This window comes from Alexandromys fortis, unplaced genomic scaffold (genome assembly GCF_014885135.2).
Source record: "Alexandromys fortis isolate MF-2015 unplaced genomic scaffold, M_Fortis_MF-2015_v1.1 scaffold_28, whole genome shotgun sequence".
Classification (NCBI taxonomy): domain Eukaryota; kingdom Metazoa; phylum Chordata; class Mammalia; order Rodentia; family Cricetidae; genus Alexandromys; species Alexandromys fortis.
In genome coordinates, this window is record NW_026067901.1 from 12,597,838 (window position 1) to 12,620,660 (window position 22,823).

Consider the following 22,823-nt stretch of genomic DNA (forward strand, 5'->3'; position numbering starts at 1 on the left):
TTCTGAGTCACTAAGCAAGGCATGCACCTTGACATTTGCTTTTACACAATTCCTAAAAACACAGTTTAGAGTCTTCCCTATTGTCAAGTCTGACAAAAGAACCACTCCGTAAACCCTTAGCCTTATCACCAAGCCAAGGATCCTTTCTTTTCTGTCTGTGAAAATGAAGTAGGCCAAAAGCTTTGTCGATCTGCTCTTGAAAACAATATGGTCACAAAACTCACTATGACTACTCTGTATCTTTACAAATTTTGTGGGGCTGCCCTGTTTCCCACCCCCACAAAGGGCTGATTGAGGTGGCAAATTAATCCTCTACAGCGTGTAAAACAAGGTTCTGGGAAGCCCTAAGCCCACTGGTAGAGCACAGGGACGCTGTTGTGCTCAACCCTTCATCTCCAGGGAATCAAAAGGAGCCACAATGCAGTCATCAGCATGTTTTCACTCTGCAAGACCCACACTTCCTATTTAGAGCACACAGCCATACCCCATTCTGCATTCTCACAAGGCTCCTTTTATTTATTTGTGTTTGTTATTATATGGTGCATACCGACATGTTTGTGTGACTCCACTGGTGTGTACACACCCATTGAGAGGAAAAAAGAATGTCCATTGTAAACTTGTTAAAAGGAGAAAGAGACCCCCACTGTTTTCCCTTTGGCCAGACCTCTATAGAGAAAAGATTTTAACTCTTGATGCCCCAGAAGGGAATGGCTTCTTTGTTATTCCACATTTTGTAATGGCTGGAGATCACAAATGCATCTTAACTTCCACAGGCCAGAATCTGATATTCCTTCAGTTCCACAGCTCACATCAGACAGTGAACTATGTATGGGGAAGCTGATATTTAATAGCTCAAGTTGTTCTTACAAAGCAAGATAAGCATGGCCAGGAAGAAACTTTACAATGACTCGACTGTGGAATAGTATTTTTGTGAAGATTTTGGTTGGGTCTTTACTGGTTTTATTTTGGAAGTAAGTATAAATATGAACTGTGATGTCTCTGGATATTTTAGTTTTGAACTGCTTGCTCAAAAAAAAAAAAAAAAAAAAACTAAGCACCCACACTATGAACCACCAGCTCACGGTAATTTTATTAGTGATTCAGGTAGCTGCATAGAGTCAGTGCCTCCATAATCCAGGTCTACTTGGTATAAAAATGAAAAGAAAGCTAGCTAGATCCCAATATACTCTTGCTCTTCCAAATTATGTCTGTATTTATGGCAACCAAGTTAAAACTGAGTGGTCTTTTGTTGTAGCCACACTTTTGAGCAGAAGATGCTACGGATGTCCCTTTCACACAGAGGCACTGCACACCAAAAAGAAAACAAGTATTCCTTCTGTGTCAAAGAGGCATGGATATGGGCAAGAAGTAAGTGTCCGCCTTTTTAATGGAACCCACAACTCTACGTCAACCTGGGATACAAATGGTTAAGTGCCACATGTTCTCTCGCTCATTCTCACTCTTTTCTAATGTCCAAAGGACAGGGCTCAGTGACAACACAGTGCATGAAATGAAGAGGGAGGGCTCTCAAATTAATTAACTGGAAATGAGTCATGTCAATGTTTTGGAAAGGCGGAGGGGAGAAAAGAGATTGGTAGAATTAGTCACAGTGAGAAACTTACTTCAAGTGCCTGCCAGTGCTCAGAAATCCAGTGAGAAGCAGAGAATCAAAGGAATGAAGCGTACTTGCCATCTGAAAGGACGCACAGAATCCAATCAAGGGTCCCAGTCGTTGCCAAGTAGGGGGTATGCCCTCAAAAATGTTTATTATCAACTACAACGGTAAGCACAAGGTACATGACTGGAAAGCGTGTTCTACCCAGGGGGACAAAGGTGAGGCAGACGTCACACTTACTGCACAGACATAAAGAAGACGTCCACTTGTAGCTTACACACATTGAACTCTAGAGGACGAGAGGTCCCCACATCTGTGCTCTACATCTCCAGTACTGCAGAGATGAGAGGTCCGTGAGATGGGCTCTGAATGTGTTCAGGTGGAGATCGTTCACTAAGAAAAAACAGAAACAGGGTCATGGCGACAGCACATCTATTTACAAGAACCATCAAAGGGAAAACACAGAGCTTTGCTTACGTCGTGGTCACCGGGAAGACCCTCAAAGGATATACGCTACAGCACACAAAAAGCTGCAGTGGATGCTGCTACTTTAAAAGAAAGCCCAGTTCCGGCCAGGAACTTTTCTACAACGTATACGTTTCGGTATGTTTTTTATGTCATGATCTGCATTAGTTGTAATTTTAAGCAAATGGAATCACAAAACCAGACTAAAAAGTTCCTTGTAGCACTTTTCAGATTTGATTATTTAGCAACTTCTCCCTGTCTCCTCTGTTTTCTATAACAACCTCTCACTTCCAAGGTTACAGGGACACAGGGGCAGCTTCAGGGAGAGATTGGAGAATAGTTTACATAAGAGTACTTACAGGTGGGGGGATGTCATTATTAGACTTCAGAATCAGTTTCTCTCCAATCTTTTCAACTTCAAAACCCATTTTCTTCAGCAGAGATGCATCTGCCAAGCCCTGCTCCTCCATTTTTGCAATGAAATCTTGGTTTTGGCTGTTGTCTTCAGTGAGATTTCGCACGGCGTACACCACCCACTGCATCATAACTAGAGCACAGTGAAGGAATTTAACAGCACACTTCCCCATTTCTGTAACTCACATGACTGTTGGAGGAGTACAAGAATACTGATGAGATTTTCTAGAGGGTTATAAAGAATATAAATATGCACTCCACAAGGAAACCATTTAAAAGGCTGTAAAAGTGCACACGTGCTTGTACATCCCACATGTGATTCAGCAGCCAGCCCCGGAGAACAGCTCACAGACTGTCTAATGAAAAAGATCATGAGCACACACACACACACACACGGTGGGGGGGAGCAAAGACCTGGTGCAGCTACTGCCGAGGTTTAGGAACACAGCAGTACACATACGCACACTCCCGGGCATTATGTCAAATCACTAGGGAAGGACAAGAGGAGCTTTGCAGACAAATCAGAGGCGCTGGGGGGAAAAAATCAGACAGGAAACTAGTTCTGTTTAAAGTGCAGTTATCGGTAAGAATGGTTTCCTAGGAGTCACCATGGAATTTCTCTCATTCAGTATTTCAGAGACAAAGCCTCAGCTGTGAAGGATTTGCTAAGTTCAGTGTGAAACACTCATGCCCTGAAAGCACACGACCCTCACCGCCTCCCCATGCCCAGGCCCTCAAATGAAATGCCCCGCTTGGTGTCCCCACATCAGAATGAAGACACAGAAGCTTGGGGTCACACTGCTGCATTATTCATGATGACTCAGGTGGCAGGAACTGTGTAACACTCAGGAAAACTGAAAGATGCTACTACCCAGCATTCTGTAAGGCAGAGACTACCAAGGATAGGCTTTTTGTTTAGGTCTTCACTCTGGTCCAGACGGAACCACAGAAGCCTAGGCTAGAATAAATATATTTCCAGATAAGTAGGCCTATCTGCTCACAACCAATAGCGTGCCAAAATAATCAAATCCAGAGGGCTGGGGATGCAGCACAGTGGTTCACTGGGTCATGGTTTTGGTCCCCAGCACACACACACACCCCAAAAAAGACCCTTTCCCTTATAGCCATTAGATACACCACTCAGACAGCTCCAAAGGCAGACAGGGGTGCACAAGGTTCTAAAGGGCATCAGGCCAAGCTTTGGATCAAGATCTAGGCTTCTCTGGCAAGAGGACTGGTTCTGAGACATTTCAATCAGAAGTGAAGCCCACAAGAGGCTGTCAACAGTAATAAAGGTGGGGGGCTCTTCTTGCAGTACTTAAAAAAAAATGAACCAGTTTCTCTATAGCCCAGTAACCTCAAATGAAATTAAATCTTGAATCTATTCCCTACAAGAATGCAAGCATTAAGCGTGGGGGTACTATATGATCAAGGGGTATTTATAGGGTTTTAGAAGATTGTGCCATTCTAGCCTTGATAATCCAACCCTGGTTCATAATCCGTCCAGCTCTTCTATACATCTCAGGGCAGCTTTCTTCCTGATCATGACCCTTTCTCTGGCTGGGCTCATATTTGTGGAACGATGGGGTCTAGACAGAACCCTGTACAAAAAAGTCCTTAGTAGCCCTGAATGAATGAATGAATGAACGATCTGTTGGCATTTGAAGGTTTATCACGGAAAACACTTGAGGGTATGGATGGCTGAGTGTTTCTGAAGGTACAGAACAGAAGCTGCACTTGCCAGCGGATGTTCAGTCTATACTTATCACCCTTGCTGGAGACTGTTTTCACCTGGCAATCTGTCTGCCATCTATCATGACAAGGTCCTGTTCCTTTATAAGGCTCTGCTTCTTTTCTGAAAACCAAATCCACACAAATACTGAAATAACACCCGAATTTGCATTTCTCCCCTTTCCATGGTCATTGAGTCTCCACTTTGTGCCATCACAGAAAATAAAAATAACATCTGTGGGTGCCAGGCACTTCTAGCACAAGAAGTAATTTCTGAACAAATTATTTTCTATGACTCTTTCTACAACAAAGGTGGCACTATTATTATACAAACTCATCCTTTCACTTTTTATAGAAACAAGGAAGTGGCAATTATGATGAGCTGTGACTAGAGGCGCAAACTCAAAAAGACAATGTGTAAAACTGGAGGTGGGGCTGGCCAGAGATAGAACAAAACACGTTCCCCTCCCTAGGACCTTCTGGCTATTAACTTAAAGAGAAATGAACTTGGACAAATTTGAGGTGACCAAGATTTTTCTAAGAGCTCCTGCAATCAAAAGGCTGGGTGATTCAGTGGTGACACACTGTCACTACCAATTGCGAACAGAGTCTCTGGAGGAAGATACCATGACCCAACTTCAAGTTATCAAGTCAGCTGCATTTTGGGGCGCGCCAATGGCCCTGCCTTGCTCTCGCTAGGGACCCTTGCCTCTTAGACCTCACATCATACTGCCTATCTTCGTAAACCTTGGTCCTTGCCTGTTTTCTTTTTCAAGCAGCCATTCTCAGCTGAGTCCCAGGAACTGTGGGGAGCCTTCCAGGGATCTCACTACTCCCCAGTACCAGTGTAAAATAAGGCTGTCAGAGGCACCCACTCTTAGCAACACTGCTTCTCACACTGCACTGCACTTAGCTAAGAGCACCTCAAGGACAGGCGCCATACCTAATTCACTTCTTTGTCTCCAGCACTCAGTCTAACTCCTAACACTTATTTGTTAACTTGGGCACTAGGGCACTTATTATGCACACTCCCATCATCTGTGTGTATTTTTGTACCCTAATAACTGTGAGCTTCTCATACATGATTGGTGTCTTATTCATCTGTCTTTGTCCTTTGTCTTAGCACACTGCAGGGAAGTACCAGCTGAATGCATAAAGGCAAGTGCGTCCTCTCTAGTGCCACAAAGTAGTGCGCGGAAGCGAGCTCCACAACAGTGATGTTCTGCCCTTACATCCCAGTGGTTTCCTGATCATGGCTTGGAAGTCTAAGATTCCAGGACAACAAACCCAACACAAATGCAAGCCAGGAATGAATGCTGGACTGTATAAGCAAAAGGGCCAAGTACCAGCAGAATTCTATGGAAAGCTGATTTCAAACACATTCATCTCAGGGCAGGGCTAAGAATTCTTTGAGTATGGCAATTTATCATCAACTCACCCCTAAGTGTTTGGAAGCCAAATTACATACAAAATACAAAACAACCTGGTGTAATGCCAACTGCCTGTAAGAAGAAAAGGCAGTTTACAAAAGAGTGAGTGTGAGAGCTCTCTAGCAGATGAAGGGCTGCAGCTGGGCTTCAGGGATAGCTCTCCAGGACAAAACATAATGGAACCAACAACCTAAGAGAAGAAGCCTTGATAGCCAAGCAGCAAAGGCATTTTTGTCTTTTCCAAAACTGATAGTGAAAGTGCCAAGATGTGGAAATGGAGACCGTGGAGGGGTTTGGGAGAACTATAGCCATAAGAGCATACTGGAACCAACACCTCAGCACCTGGGAAATCAGAAAGAATTGATGAATTGCCAACACCAGCACTCGTCACTAAACTGTGACTTTAACATTTTTTTTTCATGTTATCATCAGTGGCATCAACCAGCTTTCCCAGGATTCCATAAAGCTCAGAGTCCTGCACATGTTCTCAGGTAGACATGAAGCATCCCTCTCTCTAAGTGAGCACCAGCAGCTGATAGTGTAGTCCATCAACAGAACAAATACTGCCTAAAAGTCCTCTGGACTGTTTCTACTCAAATGAGAACATTGGGCTGGTGGGTTTCAGATTACACACAAATTTCTAAAGTTTATTTTTATTAGGTGTTCAGGCTCTAATTTTTCCTTTTAAATTAATTTTTAAACTCACATATTAAAGACATGATTGTTCATATTTTGGGGCTCCATATGACATTTCAACACCTATATGTATATACACTGCAATGCTCACATCTATTTCATCCAGCAATTTTATAATTAGTTTACCTATTATTTAGTGTGTATGCTCATGCATGGTGCACAGGGGTGTGCATGCCGTGTTTGCAGAGCTCAGAGGACAACTCTGTGGAGTCAGTTCTCTCCAACACCTTAACATGAATTCTGGGGTGTGTGTGAACTCAGGCTGATAGGCTTGCAGAACAAGTGCCTTTACTCTCATTGAGCCATCTTGGTGGCCTTCTTTTCCCTTTTATTTGTGTGTATATACGATGTGTGTGTGTGTGTGTGTGTGTGTGTGTGTGTGTGTTGGAGAGCATGTGTGCCATGGTGCATGTATAGAGGTCAGCAGTGGAGTCTTTCTTCAGAATACTCTAGTGTTGTGACCCAGGCCGCAGAGACCACAGTGGCAGTTAGCAGCATGCTGCTGCTGCTGCTGTACCAGGAAGGGGTGGAAGAGAATGATAACGCCTGTGTTAGCTGGACATTCTGTGGGTCTCCACTGTTAGTTCTCTCTTTCACTTCAGAGTGGGTTCTGGGATCAAACTCAGGTTGTCAGGCTTGCAAGCACCTTTACTCACTAAGCACTGTGTTAGCACCAATATTGCTATTCCTTTATGGTGAAAACCCTCAACTTCCTTTCTCGTGGTTTTTTGAAATTTAAAGTACACCATTGTTAACTAGTCACCCTACTGTGCCACAGCACCTGAACTTCTTATTCATGTAACTTGGTACTCAGAGATGACAAAAAGAACTTTTTTTCAGAAAATGGAATTGAAAAGAGAAACACTGCAAAACACAATCTTAAGAGTTGTCTGATCCTTAGCCCTGGGTCATGAATATGTATGGTCTCCTTGTTAGTGTGCTGTGAATGGCTGGAGCCTGAGTAGTCAGTTCAGACCTAGACAGTCTTAAGTGTCACAAGGGAGATTAAAACAAGTCCCAGTTAATATTCACATTGCCCTCTTGTTCCCTCTGTATAGGGACAGGGAACAAGAAAGAGTGGGGGAGAAAATTCAACATCTTCTAAAGTCTCTAATCCTACCAATACTTGAAGTCCTTTATTGTATGCTTAGCTCTGGAAAGAGCGCTTCTACTGTTTCCATAGCTACTACAAATAGAAGGCATGAGCCTGTTTGTCACAAAACTGCCTTGAAAGGGCCCGCAATCAGTGCTGCAGCTTTTCTGCAGAACACTCTGGTGTTGTGACCTAGGCCACAGAGACCACAGTGGCAGTTAGCACCATGCTGCTGCTGCAGGACCAGGAAGGAGAGGAGGAGGAGCTGAGAATACCTATGCCAGCTGGGTACCATGTGGGCCCCATGCTAAGCCTGGAACTGTGAACAGGTTAGGTGACTCAGTATTAGTGGACAGAAAATTGGAGGAAAAATTTCACAAGCAGATTAGTACCAACCAGCCAACTTATGTACAAGTCAACTTTAAAGTACAATCAACTGAGTTAAAATGTTACCTGTTAAGACAGACTTCATCTAGCTATAGGCAGAATGTTTCTAGGAATCAAATCCAACAGACTTCAAGTCTAAAGATGACTGTTGCCAAGGCCCAAACCCCGTCTAGGAGCCTGCTGAAAATGGGGGTTGGCAAGTAACTGGCAAGAAACAATAAACAGTTTTATCTATTTTATATAATTTTCATATATGTTAGGGAATCAATTTCAGTATCTAAAAGTTCAGTTCACTCACACGTGAGTGACCCAGGGCTTTGTGGGAGAACAGACACCTTCTGCACGGCACACCTCCGTCCTGTCTGCCCGCTTCTCTCTTCAGGAGCCTCCTTCCAGCCCGTGTTCTGACAGTGACGCTACAGGTGCTTCCCAAGCAGCACTGCTTCCCCTTCTCCATGAGTTAATCCTGCCTCTGAGGGGAAGGTAGATGGAGGCCACCCAGCTCACACCAAGAAGGCCTGGGGTGATGAGCACTGTTTCCTGGTCCCTACCCCCAAGGTTTTCCTGCTTTGTATAAGGGGAATAAGCACACTTCGGTTTTAGTAATATAAAGCATTTATAACAGGACTGCTTGCTATGCTCACAAACTTCAGTTTTGCATAGTTTGAAAAGGGTGTTACTTAGTGGTGATGCAGGCATTTATCATTCACTCTGGTCCTCCATGAATGGTAAATCCTTCCATGGCATGGTTTGTAAAGGCCCTTGAAGGAGACTTCTCTGTCACCGACTATTCTCAGTTTTGTTGGAGGACTGCCATGCCTGCTTTTTGCCCTATAGCAGTAGCTCCTCCAAAGCTGTATGCATGTAGATCCTATACCTTCCCTGGCTAGCTGTCTAAAATAACCTTTCAGCATACTATGTAGGTAAAGATCAACTACTATATGGCACGCATATATAGATATTATGTCAAGTACATATATATCTTAAAATTCAAGTAAAAAGCCTTTGATATTTAAACTATTATCAATGAAATGTAAGTATCCCAATTCCATACTTTTAATAGTCCCTTGCTTACTAGTTCCTTGCCTAGCCAAAGCCACAGGTCAACATCTGAATGGCAGCATGTTAAACCCCATGCTTCTTTGGCCTACTGTCTTTATAACTACTTAGCTTCTTTAAACAGGCCAATCATTTCTGAACATCCAGAGAGATTTCTGTTGCTTTCAGAATGAAGTTCATTTTATATCACTGTTAACTTTTATTATTATCTTTAGTTATCAATACTCATTCACTATACACTATTCTCATTCAGAAACTAAAGAGGAAGGCTTAGTAGGGACAGATCCTCCTGAGTTCCTGAGAGGGTGCTGGAACCAGTGTATGCAGTAACCACCACAAACCACCCACACTGGCTCCTCCTACTGCCCTAAATCGTTGGATTATCTCGTATCTAATTGTCTTTCGCGTTGTGTGTTTTAATGCAAGGGAACATCTGTACTCGAGGGTTTCACTGAGTGCTGCATGTGCCATTCCATGGTTTGCGGCCTGTTGTCTAACAGTGTCTAGCAGATCACAGCTCACGTTATGTGTGCATACCTGCCAACTTACTAATGGCTAGCTGCCAACACTGAAAGTGGGAAAAGAGAAAAACAAACAGAAAAGGGTAGGAAAGAAAAAAAACCCGCCACATTCGTGAGTTACAGGCCATAATATGAATATGGAATATGTGTTCTTAATACAAGCTATAAAGAGCCAAGTAGTTTCTGCCTACACTGAGGGAAAGTCACCTCAGAATTATCACCACTTTAAAGACCAGATGCTTTCCTGTCCTCTCCAGCCACAAGGGAGACAGAAAGAAATTGCAGAGATGATGCAAAACAGCTCTGTTGCTAGAGACCTGCTCCTCTGTGCAAAGGCCACATTCACTCTTTACAACGTCCAACTTACTTTTCCTAGAGTGACCTTTAAAGAGGAGTGAGACACTGTTGAAGGGCCTCCTCCTCGAAGCCCACACATTGCTCCACCTTCTGAAAGCTCCCATTTCCTGACAGCATCTGTGGGCAGGGTGGGGAACCATGCCACATACCGCCCTCTGTCTGGACCCTGGCCGGGTTCCGTGCTCACTCCTTCAATCCCAGATGCACACCACCCGGCATCCAAGATGAGAAAGAAAACATACTGTGGGCCCATCCAGCTGGCAGTGAAGTCATGGGAAGACGACATTCTCCCTGCCAGGCAGTCATCACTCGCACTGCCCACTCCAAATGCTTCTGTGGCGAGAAGGGCTGTGCTCGCAGGTACCTTGTCTTCACGGGGTTTTGGTGGTGAAGGATCTTAGAGCACTGAAACTAATTTTGTACATTACATATTCTGGAATCCTTTTTACTACCCACTTCAAAGCAGAGCGTGGTACAAAGCAGGCACAGTCTGGCACCCCTATCACACTACAGGTTTCAGGATCAGAAACAACCAATACCACTTCTAACCCAGACCACACCAAAGGGCTTTGGGGCCACAAGTGGTTCCATTTGTATTTGGGGCAGCACTCTGACGTCACTTCTGAGACTAAACGGGCTATTGCATGCGACATGCTAAGAAGTATCCAGCACGTGCACTGAACCCAGGGCATATGAGCAGTATTCTATAGCACTCTGGGGTGCTTTCTTCCTGGGCTCCCTGCTCACCTGCCAGATTTTTGTCTTATCTGAGCTGTGGCCTTTGGTATACAGAGCTTAAGTGATCTAACTATTTAACCAGAGACAGCTTGCTCAGTTCCTGTGTCAGATTTGGGCTGTGAGATGTTAAGGAACACATACAGATGCACAACACAAGCACATCCACCTTCATTCTTGTGGGGATAGCTGGGGAGATTATTAGACTTCTAAAGAAAACAATGCCCAGGACGCCAGTCATAGCCAGGTCCCCACTAACAGTGTCACGGCTGAGCTTTACAGCAAGGCCCCACCTGATAGGACAAGAGATGTTTATAAAATGCTTAGAGCTCTGGAATAGAAGAGCCATGAGAAAAGTTGCTTCATCTGAACCCATTCTGATCACACTACCTCTCAGTGCAGGTGAAGCTCTGAAGGACATTTACTTCAATGTCTCCCCCACTTGCCAAGGCTGAGAAGAGAATGGTCAGTGTATCTGCATAAAAAGGAAAAGCAGTAATCAAAACAATAGCAGACTCACTTCCAACCTAGTTGACAGTTGCCGTTTTAAGCACTTACTAACCCTATGATTATCTTCAACCTTCTGAAGAGGAAACCAAGATCCTGAAGACCTAGAGGCTGAGTAACCTGTCCATGTCCTGCAATAAAAGATGGTGAAGCCAGGGCATAGCCACAGGCAATGTGGCTCCAGCATTCACCTCCCATCTCAAGGCCATGAAGCTTCCAAACACCTCCTCTGCCCGTGGGGACTGACTCCCCAGAAGAACAGGGTAGGCCTTCCTCCAGGCACTCTGAGTTTCATGCTCTGCCTAGACATTAAAGAAGGGAAGAATAGTCAAGTTTGAGACTTGAAACAGGCTTCCTTCACTCCCAAAAGCCCACAGGACAACACCAACCTGCAGACAGCATTCAGACCAACAATCTCCGTAAAACACTTTCAGAACTAGCTAATAAAATGATGTTCAAAATGAAGTGAAAATGTGGAGTCGAGAAAGTAATCCATCTAAATTACAGGAGATTAGTGTTGGTCTAGCACTAACGACATTTCAGAATTAATAAAGTGTAGCCAAGGGTCAGAAACAGTTCTGCGCTAGAAAGGATTAAATGAAGAACACAAATAGCACAGAGCTTCTGGTGGATTTGAGAGAAGACAAGACACAGCAGGCATACAAGAGCCAGGAAAGTCCCATCCTGTGAATGCTGGGGCCTGGGCATTTGGACCTACTGTCCTTAGTGAGGTTTTACCAGTCCCCTGGGGGGAGGAGGAGGTTGGTCATGAGTCACATGGGCATGCTGACAGGCTGCGTGTGCCTGGCCTGTCCCCTCACAAAAACCATCAGGAAGTCAGCAGTCAGAAGTGGAGTGTGGCCCTAAGACTTAGGACAAGAAAGAGGTGTCTGAATACATAATTAGAAGGAGGTGGCAGAGAGCTGCCCTGATTCTTTCTCTGCATAGGAATCCCTAAGCCTGACTTCCTATCAGGGAAGACCACTACTGCATCTCTTTAGCCTCCCACAGGCGGCCTACAACAGAAATTTATAATCTGAAAACAAGAGTCAATAAATATTTTAGACTATTTCAGTTAGGTAAGGTGTTGTGGTGACATTAAATTTCTATAGTTTTTTTTTTATATATCTATCTTTTAGTACTAGATACTGTGCTTTTGTGGAGGAGATTATTACAAAACTGTAATATTTCTGTTGTTATCATCATGCTTGCCTGTTTGTGGCACTAGGGTCTTGGTGCACGCTAAGCAAGCACTTTACTACTTGCTGGATTCCCTTCTAGAAATGCTAACACTTAAATGTGCTTTCCCTCTAATATAGACAATATGGCTTGTTATTTATACCAAGATTAGAGCAATGGATAAAGATCCCAACAAAAGTGCAAACTGTTAATCACACATTGGAGGATTTCTCCGAACCTTAACCATGACTGAAGCATTCATATAGGAGGTATGAAGATCATATGCCTTGCCTAGGTGATGAGGCCCAGGTCTAGCTCCAGTGTAGAGCTTTGTAGTAGGAGTCATTTCAAATGGGCATGTTCCCATGCCTCTAGGCTGTAAGCTTCCTCATACATACGAGGATCGCAGATTTTCTTATATGAGGTGATGATGGTGTGGGACTCATGGACATAAGGTCTAAAGAGGACTGCCATTTATGTTGTTAACTGCCTAACAGACTTGGCCATGCACAAAAGCGATTGCCACAACTTTCACTTTTATAAAATAAGGGTAATATTTTATGGAGAGTCATGAAGATTAAATAAAATCACAATGTCATGGATAAGAATTGTTAAGTGGATGCTTTGGTTCTTGGGTCCAAAAGATCAGGAACTAACTCTGTATGGGCCCTGAGAAGGAACTCAGTACAAGGTGCAACTGCTGCATCCTGTTCTTCAATTTCTCACTGCAGTGAAATAGGGCTCACCATCTTTACCATTTCTCAGTACACAGCTTAAATACGACTATGCTATACCCATCCCTACAACTCTCTGTGTGGTGTATGTGTGTGCACATGTGGAGGTCAGGGCATGATGCTGATGTATAATGGTTTCTGTCTTTCTGTTCTTTAAGACAGGGTTTTTCTGTGTAACATTGGCTGTCCTGGAACTCGCTCTGTAGACCAGGTTAGAACCGTCTACCTCTGCCTCCCAGTACTGGGATTAAAGGTGTGTGATACCACTGCCTGGCTCCATCTTATTTTTCTGAGACAGGCTCTCTTGATAACATCTGAAGAATGTCATTCTGACTATGTTGGCTGGCCAAGTCTTCAGGTTTGTGCAGCAGTCACTTCGCCCACCCTCTCCATAACCTTTGGGGCTGTACGACTGAAACTCTAAACCCTTAAGCAGCGATGTTCCCTTTTCCCCCAGCTGCCAGCAGACACCTTTCCACTTCCTGTCTCCATGGTTCCAACTATTCTAAGTACAAGGCGGTGGAGATGACATGTCTTTTTATGACTGGCTTACTTTGTGGCCTTGGGTTCATTTATGTCACAGCATATGACAGCAGTTGTTCTGTGACACAAAAAGCATATGCTGCTTTCCTATTCATCCTCTGGATGGACACCTAGGCTGCATCTAGCCTATAGCTACTGTAAATGATGCTGCTATGAATAGGGGTGTGAAAATATCTCCAAGGCCCTGCTTTCGGTTCTGAAGTACTCAGAAGTGGTATTGCTACATTGTATAATGATCTTTTTCTTAACTTTCTGGGACAGCACTACTGCCAACAAATGTTTTGATAGTAGCTGTATACTTATTCCTACTAACAGTGTGCACAAGGTCCTAATTCTCCCCAAATTGTTTTAACTTTCTGTATTTTTGACAGTTAGCCACTGTAGGGAGCATAAAGAGGTATCTCATGGCTTGCTGTGTGTGCTTAATGACATGTGATATGGAGTATCTTTTTCTGGTGATTACACAGCCCAAGGGAAGATCTTTCCAATTCATTTGTCCATCTTGGAATTGACTTACGTAGTTTGGTTATAAGTATTTTCTCTCATTCCAAAAAGTTACCCTTTTATGGTTGATGGAGTCTTCTAATGCACAATTTTTTAAAATTTGATGCAGCCCAATTTGTATGCTGACTTTGCCATTGGTATCAAAATTAAGAAGCCATCCCCAAATCTAAAGATGGCACTTTCTTCCTTGTGTTTTACAGTTTTAGTATCTTTAGGCCTTTGATAAAATGTTGTGTATGGTGTTGGAAAGGGTCCCTCCTAATGTCCTTTTTTGGCAATGGGTCTCATGATGCTGTCCAGGATCGACTCCAACTCTTGGGTTCAAGTGGTCCTCCTGCCCCAGCTGCTCAGCTTCCCCATTTCTGTCATATGTGAGTGTCCAGTTTTACCTGTACTATTTGTGGATACAGTGAAAATTTCCATCCTTGTCAAAAAATTATGAGACTACGTATGCCAGGGTTTATCTCTGGGTCTGAATTCTACTGTACTAGTTCACATGGCTTTCTTTAGGACAATTTTAAAGCTGAGATCAAGTTATAGAATTAGGAAGCATACGGACTCCAGAGTAGTGTTTCTGATGTTTCCTGAGATCCTGTGAATTTCAGAACAAGTTTTCCTACTGAGCTGCACTAAATTTAAAGACATACTAGTAGTAGAAAATTACTGACAGATTATCAAAACCTTCAACTCATGAACATGAGTGTATTTCCATTCCCTTAGAGAGTACTTTTCTTTCAACAACATTTTCATTATATAAGCCTTCCACCTGCTTGGTTAAATTAATTTCTCAGTATTTTATGATGCTACTATAAATGGAACACTTTCTTTTTCACAAGGTTCATTAGTAAACAGAAATACAATTGTTTTTAATTCATTGATTCTGTATTTTACTATTTTATAGAATTCATTTATTAGTTATATTAGTATTGTCTAGAATACATAAGTTTTCTGTATGTATAGTCAATCACCTGAACAGTTTCATTTCTTCCTTTCCAATTTAAATGCCCTTCATTTTTTCCTGCCTAGTAGCTTTGGCTAGAACCTTTACAACTATGTCAAATAAGAGGTAGAAAAACAAGCCAAGTGACAAAAGCAGGCAGATCTCCGAGTTTGAGGCCAGCCTGGTCTAAATAGAAAGTTCTAGGACGGCAAGGGCTACGCAGAGAAACCCTGTCTTGAAAACCCAAACAGGAGCGGAGCACTCTTGCTTTGCTCTTCATCTTCTGCCACTGACTGTGATGCATGCCGTGGACTTCTTACAAAGTTTCTATTATGTTGGGATAGCTACAGTGCATTTCTAGTTTGTTTTTAAGATGAAAGTTTTTTTTTTAATTTTGCCAAACGCCTTTTCTGCACCAACAGAATTGGCCATGCAATCTTTTCACTTGTTCTGTTAATGTGGTTTACCAAGACAACCAATTTAGTGCAGCCATCCCTGCATTCCAGGAAGAAATCTTGCTGGATTTTTGTGTATAATCCTTTTAACATGCAGCTGAATTTAGTTTGCTAGTATTTTCTTGATTATTTCAATGTCAGTATTACTAAGGAATATTGGTTTGCGGTTTCCTTATAGTGTCTCCTTTAACTATTATAAGGTATTATAAGGTAATGCTCCTCTCATGAAATGAAGTAAGAAGTGCTACTCTGTCTTCAATGTTCTGGAAAAGTTTGAGAATGACCAGTGTCAATTCTGTGAATGTAGACTCCACCAGGGAAGGCATCAAGTGCAGGGGTGCTGACCTCCTCACCAGGACAGGTATACTCAGTCTCCATTCCTTAGCAACTTAGATACAATTTTATCCAATATCTAGAATTTATTCACTCAGGTTAACCAAACCATAGGCATACAATTATCACAGCATTTATCATTCTTATTTCTATAGAGTCAGTAGAGTATTGTATTGTTTCATTTCTGATTTTAGTGATTTGAGTCTTCTCTCCTTTCTCATAACCATGTAGATGCAGGTTACCCATCTAAAAGAACAACTTTTGCTTTTGGCACCTAATTTCATTCTATTATGAAAGCCGTGTGTACTAACTCTCTTTGAAAACCCACTGAGAGTTGATCTGTGTTGTGATACAGGGTCTATCCTGGAGAACGCTCCAGGAAGCACTTGTGGGAGATAGGCATGCCATTGCATTCTGTGCATTCTGTACATGCAGCTGGTGCAGCATGCTGTTTAAAGTCTCTGCACGCCCTCATCTTCTGACAGACTCCTACCTGTTATTCAAAGTTGGAGACTGAAATAGACAACTATTAAGAAAACTTTGAGCCAAGAAGAGGTGGCACACGCCTTTAATCTCAGCACTCGGGAGGCAGAGGCAGGCGGACCTCTTTGAGTTCGAGGCCAGCCTGGTCCATAGAGGAATGCCAGGACAGCCAGAACTGTTATACAGAAAAACACTGTCTCGAAAAACTGAAAACAAATCAACAACAAAAAACCCAAACTTCTTTTCTTTAGACTTGTCAGTTTCTTATTCATATACTTTGATGTACTTTTGTTATAATTTTATATTTCTTTGTAAGAAAAAAATTTTTTTTGAGATAGGGTTTCTCTCTAGCTTTGGAGCCTGTCCTGCAACTTGCTCTGCAGACCAGGATGGCCTTGAACTCACAGAAATCCACCTGTCTGAGTCTTCAGAGTGCTCAGATTAAAGGTATGTGCCATCACTGCCTGGCCCTCTTTGTAATATTTTCAATTAAAAACTTTTAATAATTATTTTAGTGTGCATGTGGGTGCATGCTTGCCATAGTATGAGTATTTGGAGGTCAGAGGACAATTTTCTAGAGTTGGGCCTCTGCATATAACAAATGAGTTTCAGGGAATGAACTCTGGACTTCAGGGTTGGTGGCAAGTGGCTTAACCTGTGCAGTCACCATCTCTCCACCAAGGAACATTTATATTTCTTGTCTTTTCTTGCTATGTTGCACTTTTTATTACTATGTATTATGCCCTTCACTGTCCTTTGTAACACCTTTAACTTTAGAGTAATTTTGTCTGCTATAAACCATCACAGTTTTCATGAATTATTTCTCACTCAAGTTTTTTATGCTTTTAACCTTTTCTGTCTCTGAATCTAAGCAGTTTCTATAGACAGCATAATTGGATCACATTTCACCTACTGTTAAGTACTCTGTTGACAAGAGAATCTATTCATATTTAAGTAATTATTGACAAGGAAGGATTCAGTTTTATGTCATTTTACTGTTTTCTGTCAGGTTTATGACTCTCTTGGCATAATTTCTTCTTTAGTGTGAAGTTTGCTTTTTATGATAAAAATTTGAACTTGTTTTAATTTCAAGGGTTTACTTTATCAATTAATTTCTTCAAAGGTATGCAGACCATTCATTCACTTTTTGCTGTCAACTTAACACAAACCAGGCTCATGTGGGAAGAGGAAATTTCAATTAAGAAAATGCTTCCATAAGACTGGCCTATAGGTAAATCTGTATGACATTTTCTTGATTGATGTGGGAAGGTCCAGGCCACTGTGGGCAGTGCCATTACTGGGCAGGTAGTCCAAGCTGGGCAAGTGATCAAAAGTAAGCTTTCATTCATAGCTTCTGCTTCAGTTCCTCCTGGAAGCATAAGCCAAATAAACTCTTCCCTGCCAGTGCTGCTTTTCCTCACAAGCTTTATCAAGTAGTAGGAAGCAAATTAGGCCATTAGATTTCCAGTTCCATCTGGCAGCCTCTAATTTCATACTATTGGTTCCCCTTGAACATTTTCTACAAGGTCATTAGCCCATTTCTCTGGGAATCTTTTAATTTCTTAGGCTTGTCGACAAACATGGTGGTACTTTTAGACGGTAGGGCTTTGATTCCCCCCGACACACACACAATGAACACATCACCTCAAGACCTACTTGGAAGTTTTCTGATAACAAATTTCAAATAATCTTTGTTGATTGATCTTATATGTTACAACTCATTCTCCTGCTAATTCTAAAATTATCTTTCAAAAGTGATTATGATACATGAATCTCTTGAAAATTATTTTGTGTGTTGGGTGTGGTTTGTTTGTACACACTTATGCACGCATGGGAGCCAGAATCAACATGAGATACTTTCCTCTACTGTACTCCACCTTATTTATCATTATTATTCTGTGAAACAGGGTCTCTTTATGAACCCGGAGGTTGCAGATTTAGCTAAAATGGCTGGCTAGTAAGCCCAGGAATCCTCTGGTCTCTGTCTTCCAGTAAAGAAGAAACAGGCAACCGGCTTTTTACATGGGTCCTGGGGACCCAAGCTCAGGCACTCATGCTTGAACGACGAGCACTTTACATTGAGGTCACTGGGCTTCTTATATGTTCATGTCTTTCTCATCAAACATGGGAAGTTTCAGTCATTACCTTTATTCTTTCAGCCCCTTTCCACTCCCTACCACATCCCAACATCCACTGGTCAGCTTATTCTCTCTTCCCCACCTTTTGTTTTCTGTCTACCTTTCTTCCTCAACTCAGTAGTCTAAGAGCTTGGCTTCTATAATTTGGTCACAAGGAAATAATGACTGCCTGCTCGTTAACTCAAAGAGAATGTAACACCCTTTACAGGATCAAACAAAAATATTTTTTTTCTCTTTCAAAGTATCGGTCCTAGAAAAACAAGAGAATACAACACTTCCTGCTAGGAATGATGGCTTTAAAAATAAAAAAGCAGTGAGTTACTATTTAACAGTTTTGAATGGCTGTGGTTTGTCAATGTTTTGTCCAGAGAAAATGACTGTTTCTGCTAAGTCATTTTAGACAAAAACGCCGGCGATTATTCAGGGTTACCTAGAACATGTTTCTCTATGGCAATCAGCTACCCAATCTCTGAAGTGCCTTACTAAATATGTATTACTCATGGCAATGGTATTTGAGAATAGCAATTTTAATGTTACTAATTTCCTAAACATATCCAGTCACCTTTGTTCGAAATACAGGAAGCTAACACAAAAAGAAAACACAAACAGTAGCTTTGTAGAAAAACTGGTACTAAGTATTAATACTGTGCCAGGCTCTGTGCCAGGAGCGTCTCTGCGCTATGCCCATCAGCAGCCATACTACGCTCACTCTAAATTCTGCAGCTTGTCTGAAGGCAAATCTTCACCCTGTGAGATGGCTGATGACTATGGCCAGAGAACCGCCAGGCTGCATAAGTGGGATGACAGCACCTGTGACACTGGGTTTGTGAAGCAATTTGGAGAGAGGTGTAACATACATCACACTGAGCTTCCTTGTGGCTGGGGTTGTGATTTTGATAGACAGACTTCTTGGAACCAGAGAGCAGCTCTTCAGAGGCAGTGATGGCAGGCAGCCATTGCATGGCGCATTTTAGTCTTGCTACTTTTGTTAAGTTGGATATAAAAGTCCTAAAATATAAAGTTAAGACTTAAAAACTCACTGTACTACACTATGCAATTTGCAGTGCAGAGAAACTGGGAGATGTGCAAAATATCTGTGTCAACATACTGAATATATAATTTAGAAAAAGTTTCTAAAAAAATAAAACAAAACAAAAAGACTTGTTAGCCAGGTATGGTGAAAGGAGCCTTTAGTCCCAGAACTTGAGGGGCAAAGATAAATAGATCTCTCTGTAAGTCTGAGGCCAGCCTGCCCTATACAAAAGTTCCTGATCCATAGGATGATATAATGACCTATCTCAAAAAACAAAGTATGTTTATTTTATGTGTTTATGTACGTGTGTGTGTGTGTGTGCCATAGGAGTCAGGGGGAAACCTGTGTAGGAGTTGGTTTTCTTATACCATGTTGGTTCTGGGGATGAAACTCGCATCATTGAACTTGGTGACAAGAATCTTTTTTTGTTTTTGTTTCTTTGAGACAGGGTTTCTCTGTAGTTTTGGAGTCTGTCTTAGAACTAGCTCTCATAGACCAGGCTTGCCTGCCTCCTGAGTGCTGGGATTAAAGGCGTGTGCCACCACTGCCAGGTGGTGACAAGCATCTTTATAATGAGCCATCTTGCAGGACTGGAAAAAGTTCCTTGTTGGTTCTAAATTAAAAATGTCCCAAGAAGATAACTAAGGTGCAATTTCTTAGGCATGAGATTCCAATTTTGTTCTTTAAAACTGAGACTTATGCAATTTTTAGGACTAAGAGTGAGTGTCGCATAGCATCAATGACTGGCAGCTTTGCGTTTGGCCATTGATACTTGGTCACCCAAGTAAGCAGCTCCTACACCACTCTCCCAACATTTCCTTAACAGACAGAACTATGTCCTCAGACCATCACCACTCTTGGGCCGGTGAAAGGAACATGAGAAGCAGTCATCTATGACAGAGCATGTTCCCTCACAACCGACAACCTGGCATTTGACAGAAGTGACAATCAGTCTGGGGAACCGTTCCAGTACGGAAAAACCAGATATAGCAAAGCTTGGTTCACTTCTGCTCCCTGGAGTAAGGGTTATCAGATGAAACAAGAAAGCATCCATCGTGCCTCTATATATAACGCTTACCACCACTTCAAAGACAGGCCAGGGTGCACAGCAGTCTGTACACTACTAAAACCTGAGTGACTTTGGCAATGCAAGAAAATAAGGACTCTACAGAGACAGATGATATCAGATGGAACATAGCTCTGGAACACTGATTGTATGGATTCATTTTAAATGGGTTTGGTTGAAACAGCCTAAGGAAAAGTGGCCCACGTTTTATGAACACATCAGCATGTCCATGTCCTCTGGATTCTAAGTTCCTGCTCTGGGTGCCACTAGCAGACCAACAGCAATGCTACCCAAACAGGTCTTCACTTCCCATCTACCTGGCAGCAACCTTGTCAAGAGATACACGCCGAGAGTCACTAGTGCACTCCCAGCCAGAGGCCCAGTTCTTGCCCACTGTCTTCCCATAATGAGCCTCCACTTTCCTGTGCACTCACCTTCTGTGCGGGCACTCGCTAGCTTTTGGTAGACAGAAAAGTTGATTTACGTATTATCTTGGCAAGAGAAAGAAAACTTACACATTTTTTTTTTGTATTATTTTTGAGACAGGTTCTCATTATGTGGCACTGGTTGGTCTGGAACTCACAATGCAGATCAGGCCAGCCTCAAACTCAGAGATCCACCTGCCTTTGCCTCCCACGAGCTGAGAATAAAGGTGGGTGCCCCTGTGGCCCGTGAGACTTTACACCTTTAATAAAAACTGATTTATGGGACAAAACATTTAGAGGTTTAAAGGAAAGCAGTACTATTAAATTCTGGTTTATGATGTCAGTTCAACAGTGGAACAGGTGTGAGTGCTGCTCAGCTGCTCGGTACTAAGCACAAACAACTGTAAGAGCACCCTCTCCAGAGCAAGCCTCCCTTGAGATATCTCTGCAGCTGGGTACAGTTAAACGTGGAAGCAGGAAGGCATGTGAGATTCTCCATTCACTGGTGAACATCAAGTCCACAGCTCCCTGCTGTAGGGTCTGTGGCTTCTCACTGATGTCCTTTGGTCGCTGTCACAAGTTGGGTTCCTCATAAAGAAACATAACAGAAAAAAGCGCTTAAATTCTCAGATTCACCAAGATAAGTCTGCAGTGCTTTGGGTTAACGATCACCTTGACAAAATCTAGACTCAGCCAGAAGATGGGCTCTGGGGCATGCCAGAAAGAACTACCTTGATTGAGTTAACTGGGGTAGGTAGCAGAAAGCTGAGGGGAGCACACATGGCTCTCTGTTCTGACTGTGACAGTGTGACAGCTCTTGAGCTCCCACTGCCTTGCCTTCCTCCCCATGACAGACTTCCTAGAACTGTGAGCTAGACAAAGATCTTCTCTCATCAGTTGCTTTTGCCAGGGCATTTTATCATGGCCTAGGAAAGAAACCAAATAAATGGAACGATAGTTCTGGTTTCCCCAAGCAAGGTTCCAAATGCACACAAGACTAGCTAAAACTCTGTCAAGTTCTGCAGAAACCATCCTGCTTAGTGAGGGCTTCTCATTTCTTAAAACAGGCTTCTCCTACCTATTACTTAAGATATTCTGGACCGAAAGGTGCTTAGAAACACATTTTGGTCATAATCCTCAGGATAAGGGATATACTTCAGGGTACAGGACTACAAAAACACATGGGATGCGTTTTCTAGCAGAAAAGGTCAACTGAAAAAAGTGATTTATGCGACCTGTTTAGGGACCATGACAGACAAAACCAAGGCACATGACTTGAGGATCATGGAGCAATTCCTGGAGAAGACATATACAACTCAAGTCTTAAAGGATGAAGGAGCTGGAAATACATCCTAAGATTGCTACCAACTCAGCACTCTACTGCTGGCGTAACTCATTACTTATGATCAGGCAGGACAGCAAGTTTTATCAAATAATTACTATGTACTTGTCACCAGGATCAGTGCAACACAACTGTGCCCATCTCTTCCTCAAGAAAATACCATTGAAAGAAGCATGGCGTCCAAGCAGAGAGGGGGCTCGGGTGGGAATCTAGACTTTTTGATTAGGACAAAGGATTTAGCCATGGTGTCAGACAAACCTAGGGCTGCCCTGGCCAATACACATGAGCTGGAAGAGTTCTGATTGAAACTTCAACTCCTGAGCTTGAGTTTCTTAATCTGTAAAACTGAAACAATTATTACCAACTCTTAAGACAACGGATAGGCAGGATGTGGAACGCGGAAAGCACCCAGTGAATGATTAAAATATTTAAGCATGAGGTGCAAGAGAATGCACACACTTAAATATGCATACTGATCACTGTTTTCATATGTATGTATTTATTCATTCCTCATTAAAATTTAAAGCATGGCTAGTAAGTACCTCAGGAGTCCCCAGTGCTTTTCTAACAATATTCATGTCCCCAGCTCCCATAACCACTCTTCTGTCTACTACCACAGAAGAATCAAAGCACAGATG

The 22,823-nt window shown here is 42.5% G+C and overlaps 1 protein-coding gene across 1 annotated transcript in view; it reads right to left on the reverse strand.

Moving 5' to 3' along the window:
- Window positions 1-1,740: 1,740 nt before the first annotated feature.
- Atxn10 (ataxin 10) overlaps window positions 1,741-22,823 on the reverse strand; it is a 138,977-nt gene continuing 117,894 nt past the window's right edge. The window contains exons 11-12 of the mRNA XM_050129442.1: window positions 2,440-2,627; window positions 1,741-2,008 (exon numbers count right to left, since the gene is read on the reverse strand). Of these exons, the coding sequence (XP_049985399.1) occupies window positions 2,006-2,008; window positions 2,440-2,627 (191 nt within the window). The 3' untranslated portion in view covers window positions 1,741-2,005. The remainder of the gene's footprint in view (window positions 2,009-2,439; window positions 2,628-22,823) is intronic.